Genomic DNA, 24,241 nt, shown 5'->3' with positions numbered 1-24,241 from the left:
TGCCACCCCTATTTAGATGCCGAGACTGGACCTCTCCCTGGGACCAAGCTGTTGTTTAGTCGTGTCTGCCTCTTTGTGACCCCCTGGACCAGAGCACACCAGGCCCTCCTGTCTTCCACTGCCTCCTGCAGTTTGGTCAAACTCATGTTTGTGGCTTCGAGAACACTGTCCCACCATCTCGTCCTCCGTCGTCCCCTTCTCCTTGTGCCCTCCATCTTTCCCAACATCAGGGTCTTTTCCCAGGAGTCTTCTCTTCTCATGAGGTGGCCAAAGTCTTGGAGCCTCAGCTTCACGATCTGTCCTTCCAGTGAGCACTCAGGGCTGATTTCCTTCCGAATGGAGAGGTTGGATCTTCTTGCAGTCCATGGGACTCTCAAGAGTCTCCTCCAGCACCAGAATTCGAAAGCATCCATTCTTCGGCGATCAGCCTTCTTTATGGTCCAGCTCTCACTTCCATACATCACTGCTGGGAAAACCAGAGCTTTTACTATACGGACCTTTGTTGGCAAGTCTCTGCTTTTTAAGACGCTGTCTGGGTTTGTTGTCTCTTTTCTCCCAAGAAGCAGGCGTATTTTAATTTCGTGGCTGCTGTCACCATCTGCAGTGATCATGGAGCCCAAGAAAGTAAAATCTCTCACTGCCTCCATTTCTTCCCCTTCTATTTGCCAGGGACCAAGCTATATACCTCCTACTTTCGTGTGTTCTGTGCACTGTGCCGTTATTTTAACTGATCACAGTTTAGGAATTCTTTATTGTAACTGACAAGTGCAAGCTGTTCTAATTATTATTTGTGGATATTTAATTTTGCCGCTCACTGTTTATATTCTAATGGATTGTCAAATACTGCTTTATTTGATACGTTGTTTATTTTAAAGTTACTGTGATGACTTTTGGTATTGGATCAGATTGTTACATTGTTCTGCCTGGACACGGAGGTCCAGCTCTGAGGGCCTTCTGGCTGTTCCCTCCCTGCAAGGTTGCAGGGAACCAGGCAGAGGGCCTTCTCGGTGCTGGCACCCTCTGCCATCAGATGCCAAGGAGATAAACAACTACCTGACTTTTAGAAGACATCTGAAGGCAGCCCTATTTAGGGAAGCTTTTAATATTTGACGAATTATTGTATTTTAGTATTTTGCTGGAAACCACCCAGAGTGGCTGGGGAAACCCAGCCAGATGGGCGGGGTATAAATACAGCAGTGCCCCGCAGGACGAACGCCTCGCAAGACGGAAAACCCGCTAGACGAAAGGGTTTTCCGTTTTGGAGGTGCTTCGCAAAACGAATTTCCCTATGGGCTTGCTTCGCAAGGCGAAAATGTCTTGCGAGTTCCTGCGGGTTTTTTTCCCTTCTCCCCCCCTTTTTCTAAGTTATCCGCTAAGCCGCTAAAAGCGCTAATCCGCCAATGGGCTTGCTTCGCAAGACGAAAAAACCGCTAGACAAAGAGACGGAACGGATTAATTTCGTCTTGCGAGGCTCCACTGTAATAGTAATACTATTACTACAACGTGCACGATCTTTGCCATCTATTTTCTTTGCAGCCTGCAAACCGCCTGAAGGCGGAATACAAATTAAAAGTGAAATGAAATTGATAAACCCCTCGTGGAGGGTGCCAAACTTTCGGGAGTTTCCCTGCTACTTCACTGGATCAGACCCACCCCCCGAAGGAAAAGCAAAGAGTGAGCTTTGTAAGCGATCTGGGCGAAATGCTGATCTGGTAGAATTAACCTGATCCTTGAAAAAAAGCACATAGATCTGAAACAGGAAGTGGTAAAGTGTAGCGCTCTTCCCAACTTCCTCCTTCGACACTATTATTATTATTGTTGTTGTTGTTATTTCCAAATGGGGAAAAGTACTGAACAGTCTGACCACCTCATTGAGCAAAAGCCCAGCAGGCTCAGAGATTTCCTGAGTGCCAGGAGGAGATCACAAGAGCAATGGCAGCAAATTTTTAAAAAGGCAAAATGCTTGGTCCTTTTCTCAGCAATGTTCCTCCACCTCCCGGTCCTTTTCCAATTCCACAGCCTCTGGGTTGCACGACAACTTGCATTCAATCTCGACGTTTTCTCCCCAAGCGCTGAAACACACCGGAAGAACGTACGCAAAACATCGTTTTCTTTTTTCCTTTTTAATTACAAAACTAATAGTCCCCCCCCCCCCACAAATATTACAAATATGATCACGGCTGAAAGGACATCATCGGTTAGTGCTAAGGAGGCGAGGCGGGGAGAAGGGGCTCCCGGATCGCTGCGAAATATCTAAAAGCTGCAAAACCGCACTATACCCCACCCCGCAAAAGCAGTTGATACAAAAGTCACTTCGAGGAATAAAAGAAACTCGCTTCGGACGGGGACTGCCAGGTTGTGACGAGACGCTGCAAAAATAAGTTGTCTGTGCGGCAGGAACGAGGTTTCTGCCACGGCAACATCGCAGGGAAAGAGAGAAGCTTGCTGGCGCTGTTTTTACTGCCGGCGAAAGCTTAAGAGGAAAAGGGTTTGCGTGGAGTTACCTGAAAAGGTGGAAAGGCAGATGGAGAAAAAAAAATGAGGGAGGAAAGAAAGACAGGCATCTGTGTGTGTGTAAAAAAACTGGCAAATCCCTCCATTGCAAGAATTCTCCTAACATTCCCTACCCAAAAGGGAGTCTCAAAAACTGCTTCGGAACGGAGTGAAAATCCGTGCTTCTGGGATTAAAACAAATATACACAAATCTGAAATGGACAAAATTCAGTAGCAGGGATGGCCAGTGAACCGGGTGAAGGGCAGGGTTTCCCTCTCCAATAGGGAAAAGCAGCGTCTCAGAAGAAGCAGCCGAGCCTCATTTTCCCTCCACCCCAAAAAAACAATCCCATATGTTGGTTTGGAAGCACCAATGTGGAGCTAGCAGGTGGGGTGGCACTGGAGATGGGATTCAGGGGGCAGGTGCCGCTGCGCTGACCCAAAACCGAAAACTGCATGGGTCCCGGGCGGCGAAAACAAGCCAGGATTTTCCGCCACAGGTTCCTGTCATTGTGTGTGGCTCCAGAAAGAAATGGTTTAAATAGGTTCAGAACAAGCCTGGGTAAAAGTAAAAGCCACGGGTTTCTGAATGGCAACGGTGCAATTAAAACCTGCAGATTTTTGCGTGGCATCAGTGCAATTAAAACCTAGATTTCTGCATGTCAGTGGTGCAATTTAAATCAACAGATTTTTGCACGGCAACGGTGGAATTAAAACCCAGAATTCTGCGCGGCAATGGTGCAATTAAAACCTGCAGATTTCTGCGCGGCAACAGTGCAATTAAAACCCAGATTTCTGCATGGCAACGGTGCAATTAAAACTCGCAGGTCTTTGCACGGTTACGTGTTGGCTCCTCAGGCAAGGGTTGCGCTAATTCCAAGCAAGTCTGATTTGGGGACAGCTTTGTGTTGCGGGGTGTATGATGCTGAACACGTCTAATAAGCCAGACTCTGCAATCGTTGCAAAACCAGATCAGTTCAGCTCGCCTCTTCTGAGGACACGCGCCACTTTCAATCTATCGCTTTCAATTGCGTGAGACGAGCAAAAGGCCACATCTGCTGCCCAAAAGCAAATGATTTGAATCTACTAAAACGGATTTGGAGAGGTCACTATACACCCTCCTTGCAATCCATGGTCGTGAAAAACACACAAATGATACAGCACCTTTAAGCTCACAAAAGTTTTCTCCGAAAGGGTTCCCCCCCTCTCATGACATTGCCACTGGATAAATGGACTTTTGTGTGCGTAACCCCGAACCTCTGCACTTTCGAGAGATTCGCACAAACGGCTGGCAGCTTTTGAGGTCACCGTTCCCCTCATATGGGAAGGAAACCGCCCCCCCCCCCGTTACACCTCTGGGAAAACCGGACAGCCTGGAAAAGTTAAGATGAAAACACACAAACGCACACACAAATCCCATAGCGAGATTTCGCAGAAGGAAGGATTATCTACAACTGGAGCAACCAAACCAAGTACGGGGCAGGTGGTCCCCATTTAAAAACAGCGCCTCTACCTTAAGCCGAAAGAGGACGTTAAGTTTGGGTACATGTGTGTGCTACCTAATAATAAAAAACCGACAACCAGGGAAGCAGGCTCAAATTGCTTCACTGCACCCTGGAAATGAAAGACGGATCAGTTAACGTTTGCAGTTTCTCTGCGTTCCTTCCCTGTCAACACTTGAGGAAATGACAATTGGGGGGTGGTGGGTTGAGAGAGGAGAGAGAAAGACTACGGGTTTGAGTAAAGTCCATCTTCAAGCTACCCAGGATCTACTGAGCCACTGGATTCTTGAGTGTCCGGCAAATAAAGGCTGAAGACGACCGGAGGCTGAAGGCATCTCCAGGTGGCTGCGGAGACGACATGCGACGCTGTCCGACGGCAAGCTCGCCTCTTCGCGGGGCGAGGAAAGGCTAGGATTCTCAAGAGGGACTCCCTGAAGGAAGAGAGGAAGAGAGAGAGAGACTTGATCCATCACAGAGGACTAGGTAAAGGTAAAGGGACTCTGACTGTTAGGTGCAGTCGTGGCCGACTCTGGGGTTGCGGCGCTCATCTCGCTTTATTGGCCAAGGGAGCCAGCGTACAGCTTCCGGGTCATGTGGCCAGCAGGACTAAGCCGCTTCAGAGCACGGAAACGCTGTCTACCTTCCCGCCGGAGGGGTACCTATTTATCTACTTGCACTTTGACGTGCTTTCGAACTGCTAGGTTGGCAGGAGCAGGGACCGAGCAACGGGAGCTCGCCCCGTCATTGCGGGGATTCGAACCACCGACCTTCTGATCGGCAAGCCCTAGGCTCTGTGGTTTAACCCACAGCGCCAAATGCGTCCCTATCACAGAGTTCTAGCACCTTGCTTAAAAGTTTTGGGTCCACAACCCTGGCCTCCGTCCCTCTTTCCTTCCCTCCCTCCTCCGATGCCCTCTGGCGTCTCGGCCTCCCAAAGGCTGGCACGGCTGTTGGTTGCAGCAGCCCTGGCTGCAAGCTCTGCAGGCGTATGGTGCCTCTGGGGCTGGCCAGGGGGTGCTGGGTGCCAGGAGCTGGGCAGCCTTGGAATAAGCAAGCAAGCGGGCGAGGGAGCCCAGCCGGCCAGACCTTGCTGTTGGGAATGGGCAGAGAAGTGGGAGGCCGGACAGGCAGGCTTTCCTGAGCTTGCTGTCTGCAATGCCAGCCTGGTTGCTGAGTGCCCGGTGCTGTAGAGGAGCCTTTCCGCCGTGCAGGCCTGGCAGCGCCCACTGCTGCCCCCCAAAGTAAGGCGCTGGCCTCACATTCACCTTTGGCCAGTCTCCCTTGGGCCACTGAGGCTGGGGGCATCCTTTTCCCGGGCCCCTGTGGGGCAGTGTGAGGAGGAACCTCTCTTGGGGGCAGCTCAGAGACCAGAGGACCCCCAAGGAGAGGGGAGAGGAGGCCGAGGGAACGCTCCACAAGGGAGGGGGTTCGAAAAAGGGTGAGGGGCTGCCAGCTCTGCAGGGAAGGGGGGACATAACCGGGCCCCAGAGCCCCACAGGGGTGCCACAGACAAATGTCGATCAAGGGAGCCGTGGACCCAAAAAGGTTGGAAACCTCAAGGTGGAAAGGGGAGAGGAGGCCGAGGGAACGCTCAACAAGGGAGGGGGTTCGGAAAAACCTCTGTTGGACTTTGGGGTGCTATTTTCAACACCTCTTGGCACACACTTGGCCACAATCCATGCATTTTTCTGCACACTGCTTGGCCAGAGAACAGCACCACGCCATTCGGGGAAGCGTGGGTTTCGACGGAGGGCTGTGCTTTTGGTTTCCATAGAGTTTTTGGAAAGAGCAAGAGAGATAGGTAAAGGGACCCCTGACCATCAGGTCCAGTCGTGGCTGACTCTGGGGTTGCGGCGCTCATCTCGCTTTACTAGCCGAGGGAGCCGGCGTACAGCTTCTGGGTCATGTGACCAGCAGGACTAAGCTGCTTCTGGTGAACCAGAGCAGCGCACGGAAACGCCATTTCCCTTCCCGCCGGAGTGGTGCCTATTGATCTACTTGCACTTTGACGTGCTTTCGAATTTCTAGGTGGGCAGGAGCAGGGACCGAGCAACGGAAGCTCACCCCGTCATTGCGGGGATTCGAACCGCCGACCTTCTGATCGGCAAGTCCTAGGCTCTGTGGTTTAGCGAGATAAGCTTGCCGTTAAATGCGAGCTGCCTCCTCGGTGGCTGATTATCGACGGGACTCCATATCCAGGGCAGCCGACAGTCCAATCTTTCCACCGACCGAGATGAGAAAGCAACAAGGTGGAAAGGGGAGAGGAGGCCGAGGGAACGCTCAACAAGGGAGGGGGTTCGGAAAAAGGGTGAGGGGCTGCCAGCTCTGCAGGGAAGGGGGCTCCTGAGCCCCACAGGGACGCCGCAAAAAGAATGCAGTTGGTCAAGGGAGCCGCGGAGCCAAAACGGTTGAAAACCTCTGGCTTGCACTGACTGGCAGCAGCCTCTAGGGATTCAGACATGGAAATAGCCTTTTCTGCTTGCATGTTTTGCCACGGAGCTACAGGGTTTCCCTCGGAGCAACTGAGGGTATTTTTACCTGGACTATACGCTCTCTACCTCCGGCCCGCGATCCACGTCCTCTTCCTCCTCCTCCCCCTCCCCGTCTTCGTCCCCCAGGGCCTTCTCCTCAGGCGCCTCGCCGTCCCGCGCAATCTCCTCTACGTGAGCAAGCATGTCCGCCATCAGAGCTTCTTCCAGCCTCTTTCGCACTTGCTGTACGAGTTCTTCCTGTTTCCTGTATGGGGAAGGAAAGATGGATGAGGCTGGGGGATGGTGGCATAGCCCCCTCCCCAAATAACCGCCTGTCTTGGCAGCTGCTTTGCGTTTCCGCCACACGCCTGGGAGACCAGTGCGGAGACCCCTTTGCGGTCAAGAGGATGGGACCCTCAAGGTGCAATAATAATAATAATAATAAATTTTATTTATATCCCGCCCTCCCCAGCCGAAGCTGGGCTCAGGGCGGCTAACAACAATAAAATAGCACAACATTCTAAAATCATTTCATTCTAAAATTAATTCAAATCAAATTGATGGCAACCATTAGGCTAAAGTTCTGTGAAGATTGCCAAAGAAGGGAGTCAGGCTGTGCCCTGGCCAAAGGCCTGGCGGAACAGCTCTGTCTTGCAGGCCCTGCGGAAAGGCGTCAAGTCCCGCAGGGCCCTAGTCTCTTGTGACAGAGCGTTCCGCCAGATCGGAGCCACAGCCGAAAAGGCCCTGGCTCTGGTTGAGGCCAGAACAGAAGAACAGAAACAATGGCCACGAGAGGAAGGAAATGTTGGCGTTTGGAATACTGGGCACAGTTAAGGCCAGCTCAGCTCAATAAGGATATTGTAGAGATTGAATAATAATAATAATAATAATAATAATAATAATAATAATAATACAGTGGTACCTCAGGTTAAGAACTTAATTCGTTCCGGAGGTCCATTCTTAACCTGAAACTGTTCTTAACCCGAGGTACCACTTTAGCTAATGGGGCCTCCTGCTGCTGCCGCACGATTTCTGTTCTCATCGTGAAGCAAACTTCTTAACCCGAGGTACTATTTCTGGGTTAGCGGAGTCTGTGACCTGAAGCGTATGTAACCCAAGGTACCACTGTAATAGTAGTAGTAGTAGTAGTAATAGTGAAAGAGAAAGAGAGGATGAGAGAGAGAGATAAAGAGAAAGACAGAGAGAGAGAGAGAGAGAGAGAGAGGGAAAGAAAGAGGGAGAGAGGGAGGGAAAGAGGGGGAGAGATAAAGAAAGAGGAAGAAAGAAAGAAAGAGATAAAGAAAGAAAGAGAAAAATAAAGACAGAAAGATACAGAGAGATAAAGAGGGGGAGACAGAGAGAGAGAGAGAGAGAGAGAGAGAGAGAGAGAGAGAGAGGGATAGAAAAAAGAAAAAAGAAAGAAAGAAAGAAAGAAAGAAAGAAAGAAAGAAAGAAAGAACGAGAAACAGAAGGGGGAGAGAGAGAGAGAGAAAGATAAAGACAGAGACAGACAGCGATAAAGGGGGGGGGGAGAAGGAAGGAAGGAAGGAAGGAAGGAAGGAAAGGGAGAGAGAGAGAGAGAGAGAGAGGGAGGGAGGGAGAGATAGAAAAAAAGAAAGAAAGAGAGAGATAAAGAGAGAGAAAGAAAGAAAGAGAGAGAGAGAAAGATAAAGACAGAAAGAGACAGAGATAAAGGGGGGGGGGAGAAAGAAGGAAGGAAGGAAAGAGGGAGATATAAAGGAAGAGAGAGACAGAAAGAGAGAGAGAACTTCTCCCTGCTCCAGGGAGCGTCACTGACCTGATGTCCTCGTCGGTCACCATGAAGGCCTTGCAGAGAGGCTGGGAGGTGTTGAGCCAGACCCCGGGGTTCTTCTCCACGGCGGCAGAGAGCTGCCCGGTGATGGGCATCGTGCTGGTGTGAAGGGCGCTGGCGATGGCGGAGAGGAGGGTCTCATCGGTGCAGCCGGGCCCCACACCTGCAGGGGTGCCAGAGGAGACACGGGGCATGTGGTCACTGCACGGCTGCTGGCGTTCATTCCCCCCCCAATATAGTCCGGCCCCCCGCAAGGTCTGAGGGACAGTGGACCGGCCCCCTGCTGAAAAAGTCTGCTGACCCCTGGGTTCAGGCCTTTTAAACCTAGGACCCTTCAGATATTTTGGACCACAGCTGGAGGGCGCCAGGTTGACGAACGCTGTTGTAGGTGTCTACATATAGGACGGTCGGTCGACCCCAAAACAGGCAAGGGGGGCACAGGAGGTGTAAATGACCAGGAGGCTTTGAAAAGACCTGCTATCACCAGATCCGAGTCCGTTGGTGTTTGTTGACTTAATTAAACTACAGTGGTACCTTGGTTTAAGTACTTAAGTCATTCCGGAGGTCCGCTCTTAACCTGAAACTGTTCTTAACCTGAAGACCACTTTAGCAAATGGGGCCTCCCGCTGCCGCCACGCGATTTCTGTTCTCATCCTGATGCAAAGTTCTTAACCTCAAGCGCTATTTCTGGGTTAGCGGAGTCTGTAACCTGAAGCGTCTGTAACCCGAGGTACCACTGTACATCGTTGTAACTGGATCTTCTGGTTTTCAAATAATCCGTAAATTTACTCCAGTCCTCGGTAAACTTCTGGTTCCGCCGGTTTCGGATCCTTCCCGTTAGTTTATCAAGTTCTGCATAGCCCATTAGTTTCATCCTCCATTCTTCCTGCTTTTTTATATACAGTGGTGCCTCGCAAGACGAAAAGAATCCGTTCCGCGAGTCTCTTCGTCTAGCGGTTTTTTCGTCTTGCGAAGCAAGCCCATTGACGGCTTAGCGGATTAGCGTCTTATTGGCTTAGCGTCTTAGAAAAAGGGGGGGGAAAGGGAAAAAACCCCGCAGGAACTCGCAAGACATTTTCGTCTTGCGAAGCAAGCCCATAGGAAATTTGTTTTGCGAAGCGCCTCCAAAACGGAAAACTCTTAAGTCTAGCGAGTTTTCCGTCTTGCGGGGCACCACTGTATTAGGGTAAGGGGCACCCTGGGGGCGAGATTACACTGGCCCAATAAGGTTCTGCAACTGCTGTTTTTGGAATGCTTTATTACGTTTTCGTATATATTGGAAGCTGTCCAGAGTGGCTGGGGCAGCCCCGTCAGATGGGAGGGGTGCAAATAATAATGCGAGAAGTGAGATTACAGGGAACCAGGCAGAGGGCCTTCTCAGTGGTGGCACCTGCCCTGTGGAACGCCCATCAGACATCAAGGAAATAAACAACTTACTTTTAAAAGATATCTTAAGGCAGCCCTGTTTAGGGAAGTTTTTAATGTTTAATGCTGTATTGTGTTTTTAATACAGTATTCGGTTGGGAGCCACTCAGTGTGGCTGGGGAAACCCAGCCAGGTGGGCAGGGTATAAATAATAAGTTTTTATTATTATATTCCCTCTGATGGTATCTAGTTGACCCCAGAGGCAGGATGCCGGACGAGGCGAGTTATCGTTTATTTGCAGCGATCAAAAATGGGAACAGTACCTTGCAAACCTTTCGGGAGGTCCATGGTTTTCACCAGCTCCTCTGCGATATCGAAGGCATTCAGGCCACTGAGCTTCTTCTCCCAGAAGAGCTGGGAAAAGGAGAGAAAATAATAATAATAATTAATAAATAATAATAATAATAATAATAATAATAATAATAATAATAATAATTTTTATTTATACCCCGCCCTCCCCAGCCAATGCTGGGCTCAGAGCGACTTACAAGCAATAATAAAAACAATGATTACAACTTAAAAACAAAATTAAAACACAACATTAAAATATTAAAATGTAGCCTCAACGCAGGAGGAGAAGGAAAAGAAAAAAGAAAGAGAGGGAGGGAATCAAATTGGCTCCAAGGCAAAGGCCAGGAGGAACAACTCTGTCTTACAGGCCCTGCGGAAAGAAATCAGATCCTGCAGGGCCCGGGTCTCATGAGGCAGAGCGTTCCACCAGGCGGGAGCCAGTGTTGAAAAGGCCCTGGGCTCTGGTTGAGTCTAATCTGACTTCCTTAGGGCTTGGGACCACTAGGGTGTTGCTATTTATGGACCTTGAGGCTCTCCGTGGGGCATAGCGGGAGAGGCGGTCCCGTAGGTACGAGGGTCCTAGGCCATGAAGGGCTTGAAAGGTCAAAAGCAGCACCTTAAATCTGACCCTGTACTCCACCGGGAGCCAATGCAGTTTGAAAAGCACTGGGTGAATATGCTCCCATGGCAGAGACCCCGTGAGGAGCCTGGCTGCAGCATTCTGCACCCGCTGGAGTTTCTGGGACAGCTTCAAGGGCGGCCCCGCGTAGAGCGAATTACAGAAAAGAGGGAAAGAGAGAGAGAACGACCCGTTAAGCACATTTCTGAGCGGCACAAAAACACCAGCTGCCCACACATTTAAAAGCACATGCTGCGAATCCTTGGGAAAGGGTTGTTTGTTAAGGGCGCTGGGAACTGTAGCTGTGCAAGTGGAAAACTATATTTCGCACGGTTCTTTTCGTTTTTTGTGTGCAGGTGGGGAGAAGCCATGTGCTTTTAAGTCTACACATGCACACAGTCCAGTGCTGGCTTTCAGCCAGAGAGAATCCTTTCTAAGTGTCATTTATTTAAAATTATTAACTCCGACTTGAATGCCAGTTGGATTTTATGGGTAAAGCAAGGGGAAGGGGGAAATATTTAATGGTTTGGAACAACAATAGCTTCCCCCTCCCCACAAAAACCCCCAGAAGATAACCACTATGATCTTTTTCGTCAACAGCTTTGAGGTTTCATTGCAACCGAGAGGAATGCAAATCACGTGAAATAAAACACACTGAAATAAAACCCTTTTCTGATTCCGTAACATCTGTAGTCAACGTTTACCTTTAGACAGACAGCCGTCAGCAGCAAGAATTACTAGATGCTATTCTGAATCCGTAAAGGGATGTTATCCCTGCCACTAAAGTACTTCCAAAAGCAATTTAAAAGGATTGGAAGGGAAGAAAATATTAATTTGCACGCTGTTGTTCTAGGCAGATGTTTCTGAAGCGACTCACGGCACAGAGGAAACATAATATGAGGACAGGGCGTCGGTTAAAGCATATTTTCATACTGATCGATTGAGGACAACTTATTCCCAAAATACCATATTTTTTGCTCTATAAGACTCACTTTTTCCCTCCTAAAAAGTAAGGGGAAATGTGTGTGCGTCTTATGGAGTGAATGCAGGCTGTGCAGCTATCCCAGAAGCCAGAACAGAAAGAGGGATTGCTGCTTTCACTGCGCTTCTGAGGTTCAGAATATTTTTTTTCTTGTTTTCCTCCTGCAAAAACCAGGTGTGTCTTGTGGTCTGGTGTGTCTTACAGAGCGAAAAATACGGTAGATAAAGGTAAAGGGACCCCTGACCATTAGGTCCAGTGGTGGCCGACTCTGGGGTTGCGGCGCTCATCTGGCTTTACTGGCCGAGGGAGCCGGCGTACAGCTTCCGGGTCATGTGGCCAGCAGGACTAAGCCGCTTCTGGCGAACCAGAGCAGCGCATGGAACCAGAGCACCGCCGGAGTGGTACTTATCTATCTACTTGCACTTTGACGTGCTTTCGAACTGCTAGGTTGGCAGGAGCAGGGACTGAGCAACGGGAGCTCACCCCATCATTGCGGGGATTCGAACCGCCAACCTTCTGATCGGCAAGCCCTAGGCTCTGTGGTTTAACCCACAGCGCCACCCGTGTCCCCTATTCCCAAAATACTGGTATCCAAAAACTTCATTGGAACGAGGACAGGAAGAAATGCCACGGACACACAGGAAATTCTGAAAATGTCCTGGGATTGGATGTCATGAGGAGCTCAGAATCCTTAATCCAGACTCCATCTCAGGCAAACGCAGACTCACTGAATACATATCACACAGGTGTGCGCCCACCAGGACCCATTTACCTGGCGGGGTTGGTCGACTGCCTTTTGGGGGTCCGTCTTGACTTTATTGTTTGGGTGGTTTGTGATTTTGGTGACGGGTTGCTTGAAAATCGACGCCGTCTGCCGGACAGGGAGCGCAGTGTTCAGGTCAGGTTTGCCCTGGAAACAGAACGACGGAGAGGCAGGTGACTCCAACAGATCGAAAACGGCGCAACTTGATGCTTCACCTTGCCCCTTCTCCCACTTCCTGAACTCGTGCAGCTGTTGATAAACTTGCGAGCAAGCCCTTCCTAGCCTGCGAACCTTCCACCACCCCATCGTAAATCGATAACAATCATGCCACCTCTGGACTTTTCACCCAGTGGTTTTTCTGAAATCTCCTTAAACAACCTTTGCCCCAAAAAATAATAATTGTACAGTGGTACCTCGGGTTAAGTACTTAATTCGTTCTGGAGGTCCGTTCTTAACCTGAAACTGTTCTTAACTTGAAGCACCACTTTAGCTAATGGGGCCTCCTGCTGCTGCTGCCACGCCGCCAGAGCACGATTTCTGTTCTCATCCTGAAGCAAAGTTCTTAACCCGAGGTACTATTTCTGGGTTAGTGGAGTCTGTAACCTGAAGCGTATGTAACCCAAGATACCACTGTACATATTTACACACCCAACCACATGTGAACGTAAGTCCCTGTTTCCTAGCATCCAAATTATCACACAAATATTCCTTGTTTCTTTGATTTGATCTGACTGCTGTTCAATACCATCTCCAAACTAAACTTATAGTCGTTTTGTTTTAGAGCGGAACCTCGGTTCTCGGACGTCTCAGTTGACGAACAATTTGGAACCTGAACACCAACAACCCAGAAGTGAGTGCTTCCGTTTTCGAACGCGCCTTGGAAGTCAAACGGCTTCCGAGGTGTGCGTCTCTATTTTCTCAATGGATTTCATCGACTGCCCTTTGATTTTCGGACGTTATTCATTCATTCATTCAATTTATACACCACCCTATACCTGGAGGTCTCAGGGCGGTTTACAAACAAGACCACAACATATAAAATCAAACCAAAAACAATAACCCAATAAAACCACCCCCAAAAGAACCACATTCCAAAAGGGTGTCAGATGTCAATAAGATCAACCAAAGGCCTGGTTAAAAAGGAACATTTTTGCCTGGCGCCTAAAGGTGTATAATGAAGGCACCAGGCGAACTTCCCTGGTGGAGAGCGTCCCACAGACGGGGAGCCACTGCAGAGAAGGCCCTGTTCTTCCGGAACAGATTATGTTCGAAAACCAAGGTTCCACTGTATCCTTAGGGACAACTTTTTCCAAGTGCGTTTCTTGGAAGAAAGGGAAGATTTGTGCTTCTGCAACAAAACTCCACCCCTATGCCCTCCCCAAATCTCCTCCTCCTTGAGAGGAGCGGAGCGAAGATTTATGGAGACTGCAGAGGTTAAGCACCCTTGCCTTAATGGAGTGTGGCGATCACACACAGGGCCCCGGGATGTTTGACGGTCTATTGACCCTGTGCCGCCACTGCCATTGCTTTTCCCGCTGCCACCACCCCGTATCTCACGGGGACACACGGAGTCCAGTCAGTTGTTAACATAAACAAATAATCAAGTTTATTTTTAAATGCAGGGACAAAGCTTACGGTTTCAGTTAATTTTTCTTGTCCTTTTCTTAAATCTTAGTTCCTAGCAACTTTAAACTGATTATTCCAGCTATCTATCTGACTCCACCTAACAATTCCTCTCCCTCTCTCACAATACAACTCTTACCAACCCACACCTAAACCTCCCTCTTCCTTCTTCAACTCCCAAACCTCAACTCTCAACTCAACTCACTTTCAAAACCTCCCACTCCAACTTTTATTCCCCCCTTGCATTCTCACTGGCTAATCACATCTATTTTAATAATAATAATAATAATAATAATAATAATAATAATAAATTTTATTTATATCCCGCCCTCCCCAGCCGAAGCCGGGCTCAGGGCGGCTAACAACATTAAAACAGTGTGACATTATAAAACATTATAAAAATGAATTAAAATCAAAATTGATGGCAACCATAAACTAAAGCTTTGTAAAGATTGCCAGAGGAGGGGGTCAGGCTGCGCCCTGACCAAATGCCAGGTGGAACAGCTCTGTCTTGCAGGCCCTGCGGAAAGATGTCAAGTCCTGCAGGGCCCTTGTCTCTTGTGACAGAGCGTTCCACCAGGTTGGAGCCGCAGCCGAAAAACCCTTTCCTTATGACCCATCCGAGGAGGCAAATGCCATACTGAGCAAGTTTTTTTTTGTGTGTGTGTGTGTGTGTGTGTGTGTGTGTGTTGCCTGCAGCGTAGCAGGGCTGCCTTTCGCACAAAAGGCCTGGGGAGGCTGGCATGGCGAGGGTCAAGTGCTATGGGGTTCCTGGGGTGGAGAGCGGAGCTAACCTTGGTCTGGCTGGAACAGTCATAGCGCATCCGCTGCCTGTTCTTGTTGACTTTGCTCATGAGCATCTTTCCTGTCCGGAAGTCGAAGGTGCTCAGGTCCATGGAGTTGCCGAGGTAACGGGCCAGCTGCGGCTTGCTCCGGAATTTCTTCCCGCTCGGGCTGGGGGGAAAGGGGGGAAAAAAAAGAGGGACGGGGAGAGAGAGAAATTATGGCTTCTGGGGGCGTCAGCACAAGGGCGAACCGGGTGCGGCGAAACAAAATCCGTTCGGGGCAGAGCTGCCCTAGGAAAACAACACAGCCGCAAAGCAAAGAAAAAGCAGGGAACTTCTTCTATCTCTTCCCATCGGAGGGAACTTTTTGAGCGCCGCATGGCTCTAGGGGGCAGGGCTGTAGGCAAATTCGTCGCAGCAACGGGTGAGGCTCTTACCGTTTTTTTTTTGTTTTGCAACGGGAGGCACAAAACGAGGTTTCTGGACACCAAACCCTTGTCCTTTAATCCGGGCGAGCGAGAGGAATGATCGCCGTTAAGGTGCGCATTCCAGCCCGCCAAAAGCACAGCAGCAGGCCCAGTGAGGGGGTGGGAGTCCCAAGGGCCAGGGGAAAAGGCTCAGAGGGCTGCATCTAATCCCTATGTACCTCTGGCAGGTGTACTCAAAGCCCACAAGCGCAAAAGAGAAGTGCTTTACTGCTAAAGCAACTGACGGAGGGAGATGGCGGAGAGAGTCACTGTTTGAAATTAGCCAGGGGCCAGGAGCTTTTTCCACCTGGCTGTTGGCCGCTTGTGTGGGACGCAGGTGGCGCTGTGGGTTAAACCACAGAGCCTAGGACTTGCCGATCAGGCCGGCGGTTCGAATCCCCGCAATGACGGGGTGAGCTCCCGTTGCTTGCTCCCTGCTCCTGCCCACCTAGCAGTTCAAAAGCACGTCAGAGTGCAAGTAGATAAATAGGTACTGCTCCGGCGGGAAGGTAAACGGCGTTTCCGTGTGCTGCTCTGGTTCGCCAGAAGCGGCTTAGTCCTGCTGGCCACATGACCAGGAAGCTGCACGCCAGCTCCCTCGGCCAATAAAGCAAGATGAGCACGCAACCCCAGAGTTGGCCACGACTGGACCAAATGGTCAGGGGTCCCTTTACCTTTATTGCCTGCTTACGACCAAGCGAAGACACCCAGGCGCCAATTGCCACCCGCTGTCTCTGCCATCTGGTAGTACATGCCTGGGGATCCCCGGATCTGGACCGTTTTGACGCACTTTGACCCCCATCCTGTGGAACTCACGTTATGAATGGCCCACGTCACTTTTAAGAAGAAGCGGGGCAGGTCGATAGATAACGTTTGCAATCAAAATGATTCCCAATTCGCTGCACAAAAGCATCTTCGCTCCCAAAATTCATTCCGATTGTGCAGATAAAACAGAACGGCAGAATTCTACAGGATGGGGTCTTGAGAAAAGTCAGGATCCCAGGATCTCCAGGCATGCAGCCCCAAGATGGCGGAGACACCCAGGAATCTTCACTTGACGGCCATTGACTTCTCCCTTCTCCATAAATCTGCAGGAACAAGTTTGCTGTTCAAATACGTACACAAGCATCTCCTTACTGACCTCCTAGGACTGAATCAACTTTCCCAACAGGCTGAATTTTCAGCGCTTGTTTCCGGAGTTCTCAATTCACAACCCCCTACACACACACACACACACACACACACAAACACCCCACGAAAAGCCGAGCAAATGCAGAATTTCATGCCAAAAAATAAAAGTACGTAAAAAGCCTCCGAAATTTGAAACCCACGCAATTCTGAAGTTACGGACGCTTCGGCGGGAGAGAGAAGCCTCCCATCGTGGGGTTGGGAAGCAAGGGAGTATGTCTCCCTTTTGTGAACAGCAAGCGCAAAGCGACTTTTGCCTGTGCGACTCCTCGCCCCCCCCCCGAGCCTGAAACCAGTATTTTTCATTATAAAGAAAAAGGAGAAAGCAGCTGAGAAACGATTCTGCACGCTCCCCTCCCGCTCCTCACAAGTACGCTCGCTTTGTGAGGTTTTCAATGGCTAGCCCCAGCCGCCGAGGAACAAAATATAAAAAGCGGGTTAAACCTCCCCCCCCCCCTTTGCGATTCTTTCGCTCTTTTATTTAAAGCGCTCAACTTGCAAATTCAGACTTTTGGGAGCACGGGGCGGGAGATTAAGATGAATGCAGCCCCTATTCAAGGTGCCCAAACAACCTTCCATATGTCCCAACTCTGCACGGGCAAGCAGAAATCTCTTTGTTCCCCTCTTTAGGGAGGAAATGGGGGGGGGGGGAAAGGTTTTGCAAATGGATCCCGGCTCCTATTATCAATAAAAGCCAGCTTCGTTGCACCTCCCCTTTCTGGCTCCAGACGCCAGACATTTTTCAAAGCCTGGAAAAGAAAGAAAAAACCACGCGAGGGGCTTGCTTTTTTGAACACCCGCCGCCATTGCAAAAAAACCCCCTGAGAATTAAACAATGGATTATGCAGAGGGGCCGTTTCCAAACTTTCTTTCTGTGTTGCAGAGGATTCTGGGAAAGGCTCCATGACAGCGGCTGGATGTGGCCCCCAGGCTTCTGTTCTGGCCCTTGGAAGTGTCTTCCATGCGCAGGTGGAAATGTGCTGGCCAGGGAGAACCGGGAGTGTGTGCCCCTTGTGTGAAAATTGTAAGCCTTTGCCCCACCCACTTCCTCCCGGGCCCCGCCCACTGCTGGCAGGCGGCCCTCACGATGCTGCCGGGAAGGAAAAGCGGCCCCTAGGCTGCAAAGAGCTCCCACAGCCCCTGTTCTACGTCCGAAAACACAACGGCATGCAGAGTTCGCCCATGGCCCCATATCCCATCAGGTTGCATAGTCCGGGCTCCCAAATCACATCCGAATAATCTCGAACCCAGGGCTTCAAGAGATTCCGACTCGACACCAGTCCCTCTATGGTGGTTGTGGAGGTTTCCATGCACAGAGGCTGGGTGGCCATGGGTCATGGATGCTTCAGCTCAGATTCCTGCTTTGCAGCAGGTTGGGATGGATGACCCCTGGGGGTCCCTCGCGACTCTACGATTCAAACGCTTATTACGCCGGGGCTGGAGGATAGAGAGAGAGGTTCGCAAGCACTTTGCAAAAGGCAAAACTCGCATTGGTTCGCTGCAACGCTGGCTCCGGGAAGGCTGTGCAAGAGAGACTGCAACCTCTGGGTTGGAGAACATTCCCGACCCCGGTACCATCCACATGATTGTTGCACGAACGTCGCGGTTATTCGGAACAAACTTTGCTGCAAACCGGCAAAGGCACACCAAGGCAGCCCCCGCCACCCACCCAAAGTTTCCTGTGCATGCCACCCCACGGAAACAACAGGAAACTATGCGATTTGCAGGTGTTCAATTTCAATGTTTACTATTATATGCCTAATGGATGAGTGAATGTTGCTTTGTTTTAAACTTACTGTGAGTTTTTTGGGATTATTGGGATTTGGTCATTATTAACGTTTGATGTTTTATTATGTTTTTATGTGTGTTGGAAGCTGCCCAGAGTGGGGCATTAACAATAATAAATTAATAATAATAAATTTTATTTATATCCCGCCCTCCGCAGCCGAAGCCAGGCTCAGGGCTAACATTAAAATAGCACAACATTCTAAAATCAATTCATTATAAAATTAATTCAAATCAAACTGATGGCAACCATTAGGCTAAAGTTCTGTGAAGATTGCCAAAGGAGGGGGTCAGGCTGTGCCCTGGCCAAAGGCCTGGTGGAACAGCTCTGTCTTGCAGGCCCTGCGGAAAGATGTCAAATCCCACAGGGCCCTAGTCTCTTGGGACAGAGCGTTCCACCACCAACAACAAGAGACACAACAACAACAACAACAACAACAGGAGACTTGAGAGCTCTCCAGGGTCATCACAAACCCAGCCTGATTGGCAGGGTATAAATAATAAAACAAAAATGGAACTTAGTAAGATTTTGGAGAAATAAATAAAACAATCAAATCTAGCACATGGGGGCCCACTTTATCCAAATTATATCATTTGGTATTTGAACGACTGGTATTAATAATTGTATCGTAAACAATTGTTATAATGAGGCCATTAAAGGTAAAGGTAAAGGTACCCCTGCCCGTACGGGCCAGTCTTGACAGACTCTGGGGTTGTGCGCCCATCTCACTTAAGAGGCCAGGGGCCAGCGCTGTCCGGAGACACTTCCGGGTCACGTGGCCAGCGTGACATCGCTGCTCTGGCGAGCCAGAGCCGCACACGGAAACGCCGTTTACCTTCCCGCTGGTAAGCGGTCCCTATTTATCTACTTGCACCCGGAGGTGCTTTCGAACTGCTAGGTTGGCAGGCGCTGGGACCGAGCAGCGGGAGCGCACCCCGCCGCAGGGATTCGAACCGCCGACCTTTCGATCGGCAAGCCCTAGGCGCTGAGGCTTTTACCCACAGCGCCACCTGCGTCCCAATAATGAGGCCATTAAGGGACTGTAATTGAAAACTAATAAAAATCATTATATTTAAAAAATAAATTAAAAAAACATTGTTATTCACAGTGGAGTATCCCTGAATAACTTCAGCCATAGAAAGATGTTCTTTAACGGACCTCTCTCAATGCAACAGGCTGACACACACACACACACACACACACACCGTCCCCAAATAACAAAACAGGCTGCAATTGCTTCTACTGCCTGCTGGCTATTATTAGACAGGAACCCCCCCCCCCAAATGCCCCACAGCGCACCTATAGGCTGCACACCACCGCATATCTAACCTGCGACAGCTGCAGTCCCCTCCCCCCCAAAAAAACCTTGATGAAATAGCATTTTGAGAGACCCTGGTGGAAATGAGACCCCTATGAACCGTTCAGCCCCCTCCCCAGCCTGTCCAGGGGGGTCCACTAGTGGGGGATCCACCTGCAAACATCAGCCCCCTTCTCAAAGACCCTCACATATGCAAGGGGGGGTTTGGAGTCCAGCACCTGGCAAGGGGAGCCAATCTGCAGCGACAGCTTCCCAGTTTTTTATTTTATTATCTAAGGGCTGCATTCCTCCTTTCTAATACCTAGAACTTGGTTCTGTTCCTGACCCCCCCCCAATAATAAACCTTGGTGCAAGCAGCACCGGGAAGGGGGGGGAGGGCTTATAATTTCCTGCATTCATCTGTCAATCCGTTGCTATGTGAACGGCTCCCGAACTGTCACAGTGTCCCCATGCAGCACAGCCACAATTTTCTAGGCGGAAAAGCTCCGTGTTTACGTTGCCTCCCCCCGGGGGGGACGCATGCATCAGAGACACCCCTCGGCCAACGCAGACACCCCATAACCTCAATGCAAAAAGACAGAGAAATTATCTTTTCGCTGCAGGAATATTCCCACTCCCCCTTACAACACCAGTACAACGGGGTTGCAACTCTCTAAAGTGCACGCAGGCAATAATTCCATGTATTCTCTCCCCCCCCAATAAAAAATTCAATAGGGTGCCCATTCAATCTGAAACTCACCCCGCAACCCACTTGCTTCCCCCCCAAATCTTTTGCAAAATCAAAACTAGCCCTGAGTGGCGGCGATTTGCAAGGGGACTATCACGAATTTTCTCTCTCTCTCCTTCCGTCCTTCCTTCTCTACCTCTCAGTCTCTCTTTTTTCTTTTTCCCTCTCCTCCCCCCCCCCAAGGAAGCCGTAATTCGCCTGCAACGCCTCCCGCAGAACAGCCCCGATTCGTGCCACTGCAACTGGGGGTCGTGCCCGCCACCCGTCACAGCACCCCCTTCTTGCATAAGCAAGCGGGAAGAAGCAGATCTCGCTGGACCCCCGCCACCATCTGCAAGGCACCCCCCCCAGGCCATGCAAGGGTTGCAGCGAAAGGGCATGTTCACGGTTGTCTTGCGCGACGTCTTGACAGCATCTTTTGCAGCAGCGATGGAAGACAGGCAGGAAGGAAGAAAGGCCGGCTGCAGGCAGCGTAAACACCCCCCCTCCAAAACACCCCCCCTCCTTCCTCCCGCCCCCCCCCCACATTCACCTATAATAATAGACATCACTCTTGCCAGCGGAGAGCCCCGATTTCCTGGTCACTTCTTCCCTTTTCCATCCCTGCGGGAGAGCTGAGCACTCCCACCTCTTCCGATCCATCGCTTCCATGAGGCCCGGCGGGTCGGATTCGGCCTCGGCCCAGCCACCTCCTCCTCCTCCTCCTCCTCTGGATCCTGCCTGCCTGGCAGATCCGTGGTCTCGCCCTGCCAGGGTTGCAGCGGTGCTTGGCTCGGCTCGGTTCTGCTTGCTTGCTGCAGCTGCTGCTGCTGGCGACTGCGAGGTCCGCTCGGGCTTGCAAGGCCAGCCTGGCTGCTGCTGCTGCTGCTGCTGCTTTGCAAAAGCGCCTCCGCCGGCTGCAAACGGGAATGGAACGTTCCCCGGGAAAAAGCGAGCTGTCAATCACGCCGTGCAGCTGCTCCACCTGCTCGCTAGGGGGCGCTGCGGCGACGTACGCAACGACGCGCGGTGCGTGCGCCCCCATTGGCTCGTCTCGCCCCGCCCACCGCGGCGGCTCCATTCATCATCCCGCGCGCGATCCTCAAGCGTTCCATCCTCTCGCGTGAACTCGGCCTCCGCCGCGGGCGCGCGCACGAAAAGCCGTTGGCGGACGGTTTTTTTAATCACGCAAAACGTCCGCCTTGTTTTTCCCGCCAATTCGCTCGAGGCGCTTTTTTCGAAGGACGGTATCCCTCCGCTCCAGGCAGGGAAATATAGTCCCAGGTTGTTTTCCCCTCAGGGAAGGGAAAACACGTGTCTAAACAAAGACACGTGAACGCGCGACGAAACACACAAACACTCTTTCCCCCCCAACACACACCGGGAATAAAAAACGCGACAGCCGCCTCACAACAAAACGCCCCGACGCGCGTGAACGAAGCCTCTTGCCATTAAGGCACAAAGTCCGACACGGGTGTAACGTCGGAACGCGACCGACAACGCCCCAAGACGAGTTTCGCCTTTTCCCTCCACATAAAAAGGCGGGACACGCGTGTATACGACGTCGGGACACGCGGAGACGAGTCCCCATCCCCGCATACGACACGTATTCGACGTCGAGACGCGCTCGCGTGTCTCGCTTTCCCTCTCAGAAGTCTCTTCCCCCCCCCATTAGAAAGCCGGACACGTGTGCAACATCACGACACGGAAGTCTCACTCTTCCCCCCTCACGAGTTCCGCCTCGCAATATTCTTCCGCTCGACACGAGAACCCCGAACGTGTGAATGCGGCCGCCGGCTCCCTGACACTCGCACTAAAAAAAACACCCTTTCCCCAAAGCAAGCCCCTTCTTCTCCCCACATTTAAGTGCAATAAATAATAATAACAGTCTCCCCCACGCCCAGTTTGGCCAAGAAGGCTCTTCTGGAAACCCCACAGCCCCGCTATAGGGCTGGTCTGCCCCACACTTCCCCGCCCCAACCATCTTCCCGCCCCCTATGGCTCCTCCCCACATCCCCACAACTCCCCTAGTCCCATAGAACCCACAACTACCCCCTCTGATGTTAAACACCCCTCTATGAACCCCCCCCCCGCCCCACATCTCCCTAGACCCTCTCCCTCTGCCGCCCCATAACTGCCCCCTTGGCTTAAATGGAGCCCCTCCCTCCGCCCCCTAACTTCCTCCTTCCCTTCTCTGCCCCACAGATCCCATGCCCGCTTGCTCCCCCCAACACTGCCAGACCCACAACTTCCCACACCCACCTGTTTCCTGTCCCCATAGCAGCCCCCCAATCCCTGCCCCCTTGCTTCCACCCTGCAGCCCCCCATCTCCTTTCCCTATAGCCCCCCACCCCCTTAGCAGCAGCCCCACATCTCAAACAAGCCCCCTAGATCTGACCCCCATATCCCTTGCCCTGGACCCCTTGCAACTCCCTAACTCCCACCTGCCCCATATCACGCTCCCCCGACCCACCCCCTGCCCCCCAATTTTGCAAGACCCCCCTCCCCTTGCATGCAGTGACCCACCCCCTAGATCTGACCCCCATATTCCTTGCCCTGGACCCCTTGCAACTCCTTAACTCCCACCTGCCCCATATCAAGCTCCCCCGACCCACCCCCTGCCCCCCAAGCTCCCTCCCGACCCACCCCTGCCCCCCACGTTTGCAAGACCCACTCCCCTTGCATGCACGGTGACCCACCCCCTAGATCTGACCCCCATATCCCTTGCCCTGGACCCCTTGCAACTCCCTAACTCCCACCTGCCCCATATCAGGCTCCCCCGACCCACCCCCTGCCCCCCAAGCTCCCTCCCTCCCGACCCCCTGCCCCCCACTTTTGCAAGACCCCCCCCCCTTTGCATGCACGGTGACCCACACTGACCCCATTGTTTGCAGCGGGACCTTCGCCCCCTTTGCATGCATGACCCCCCCAGCTTGCAAAAGTGCAACCCCCGCGCGCCCCCCAAGTTATTGCAAGCTCACCCCAAAGGAGGGCATCGGGGGCCCCCTCCTCCTCCGCCTCCTCTCGGCCCCCCAGCTCCCCCCGGCGCCTTGGCCATCTTCCTCGCCCCCCCAACCCCCGGCAGTCGCCGCCACGTGGTCCCAAAGCACGCGACCCCCGCCCCTCTCCGCCCCACAAGCCCCGCCCCACGGCAACCAGCTAGCCAGCCAGCCAGCCAGCCAGCCCCGAGGGGGTTGGGGGCAGAAGAAGCAAGAGGGTGGGATGGGATTTGGGGGGGGGAGAGAAGCACCCCATTCTTTAACACCCCCCCTAAGAATGGGGGGCTAGGAGCTGACACCTGCAGGGACCCACTGAATTCAGTAGCCATTTCAGTGGGGCTCGTTGCAACTTTAATGCAATGGGAACCCCCAAAGTGGGAGAGAAGCCCCCCAAAGCAATAGGGGTGCGGGAAGGAGCACCCCACTCTTTTTTTAAAAAAAACCTCCCCCCATAAAATGGGGGGCTAGGCGCTGACACCTGCAGGGACCCACTGAATTCAGTAGCCATTTCAGTGGGGCTCGTTGCAACTGTAATGCAATGGGACCCTCCAAAAGTGGGAGAGAAGCCCCCCAAGTTTCTGTTCTGTGCCCCCCAACAACAACAAAAATACTTTCCACCTAATATGCAACATTTTGGTCTCTTTTTTTTTAGGGCAGGAAGGAATTCAACAGGTGATGCATCAGTTCAACAGGTGAGGTTTCCTTCTCTCCAAGGGCAAACCATCTCCGTGCTAAGGGGGTAGACCCACTGAATTTGAGAGCCAATCATTTCGGTGGGGCTCGTTAGGAGTCTGATTTAATTAAACGGAAACCCCCAAAAGTGAAAGAGGAGCCCAAAATTTCTATTCTGCACCCCCCTTTAAAAAAAAGCCTTTTCACCTAATATACAATATTTCCCCCCCCCTTTTTTTAGGGCTCCTGTGCTGTCAGAGCAGGAAGAAATTCAACAGGTGAGGTTTTCCCTCCAAGCGGTGCTTAACCGGTGAATTTCTGCCTTTCCCATACTAGGT

The 24,241-nt window shown here is 51.5% G+C and overlaps 1 protein-coding gene across 3 annotated transcripts; it reads right to left on the bottom strand.

Annotated features, from left to right (window-relative positions):
- Window positions 1-3,316: 3,316 nt before the first annotated feature.
- On the bottom strand, window positions 3,317-23,331 carry MBD3 (methyl-CpG binding domain protein 3). 3 transcript variants are annotated; one of them, XM_079960844.1, is made up of 7 exons: window positions 23,214-23,331; window positions 14,777-14,936; window positions 12,369-12,506; window positions 9,968-10,058; window positions 8,265-8,442; window positions 6,534-6,731; window positions 3,317-4,426 (listed from the first exon to the last, which is right to left on the bottom strand). In XM_079960844.1, exons 1-6 carry the CDS (start codon window positions 23,288-23,290, stop codon window positions 6,539-6,541), a joined length of 837 nt encoding a protein of 278 aa, XP_079816970.1. In that variant the 5' UTR covers window positions 23,291-23,331; the 3' UTR covers window positions 3,317-4,426; window positions 6,534-6,538. The 3 variants fall into 3 exon arrangements, with proteins under 3 accessions (XP_079816970.1, XP_079816971.1, XP_079816972.1); XM_079960845.1 differs by lacking the exon at window positions 23,214-23,331 and adding an exon at window positions 20,786-21,193; XM_079960846.1 differs by lacking the exon at window positions 23,214-23,331 and adding an exon at window positions 20,882-21,193.
- Between the last annotated feature and the right edge of the window lie 910 nt (window positions 23,332-24,241).

This window comes from Podarcis cretensis, assembly GCF_951804945.1.
Source record: "Podarcis cretensis genome assembly, chromosome: 18".
Lineage (NCBI taxonomy): Eukaryota > Metazoa > Chordata > Lepidosauria > Squamata > Lacertidae > Podarcis > Podarcis cretensis.
Note: the sequence above shows the minus strand (reverse complement) of the source record. Positions and strands in the feature narration are given on the sequence as shown.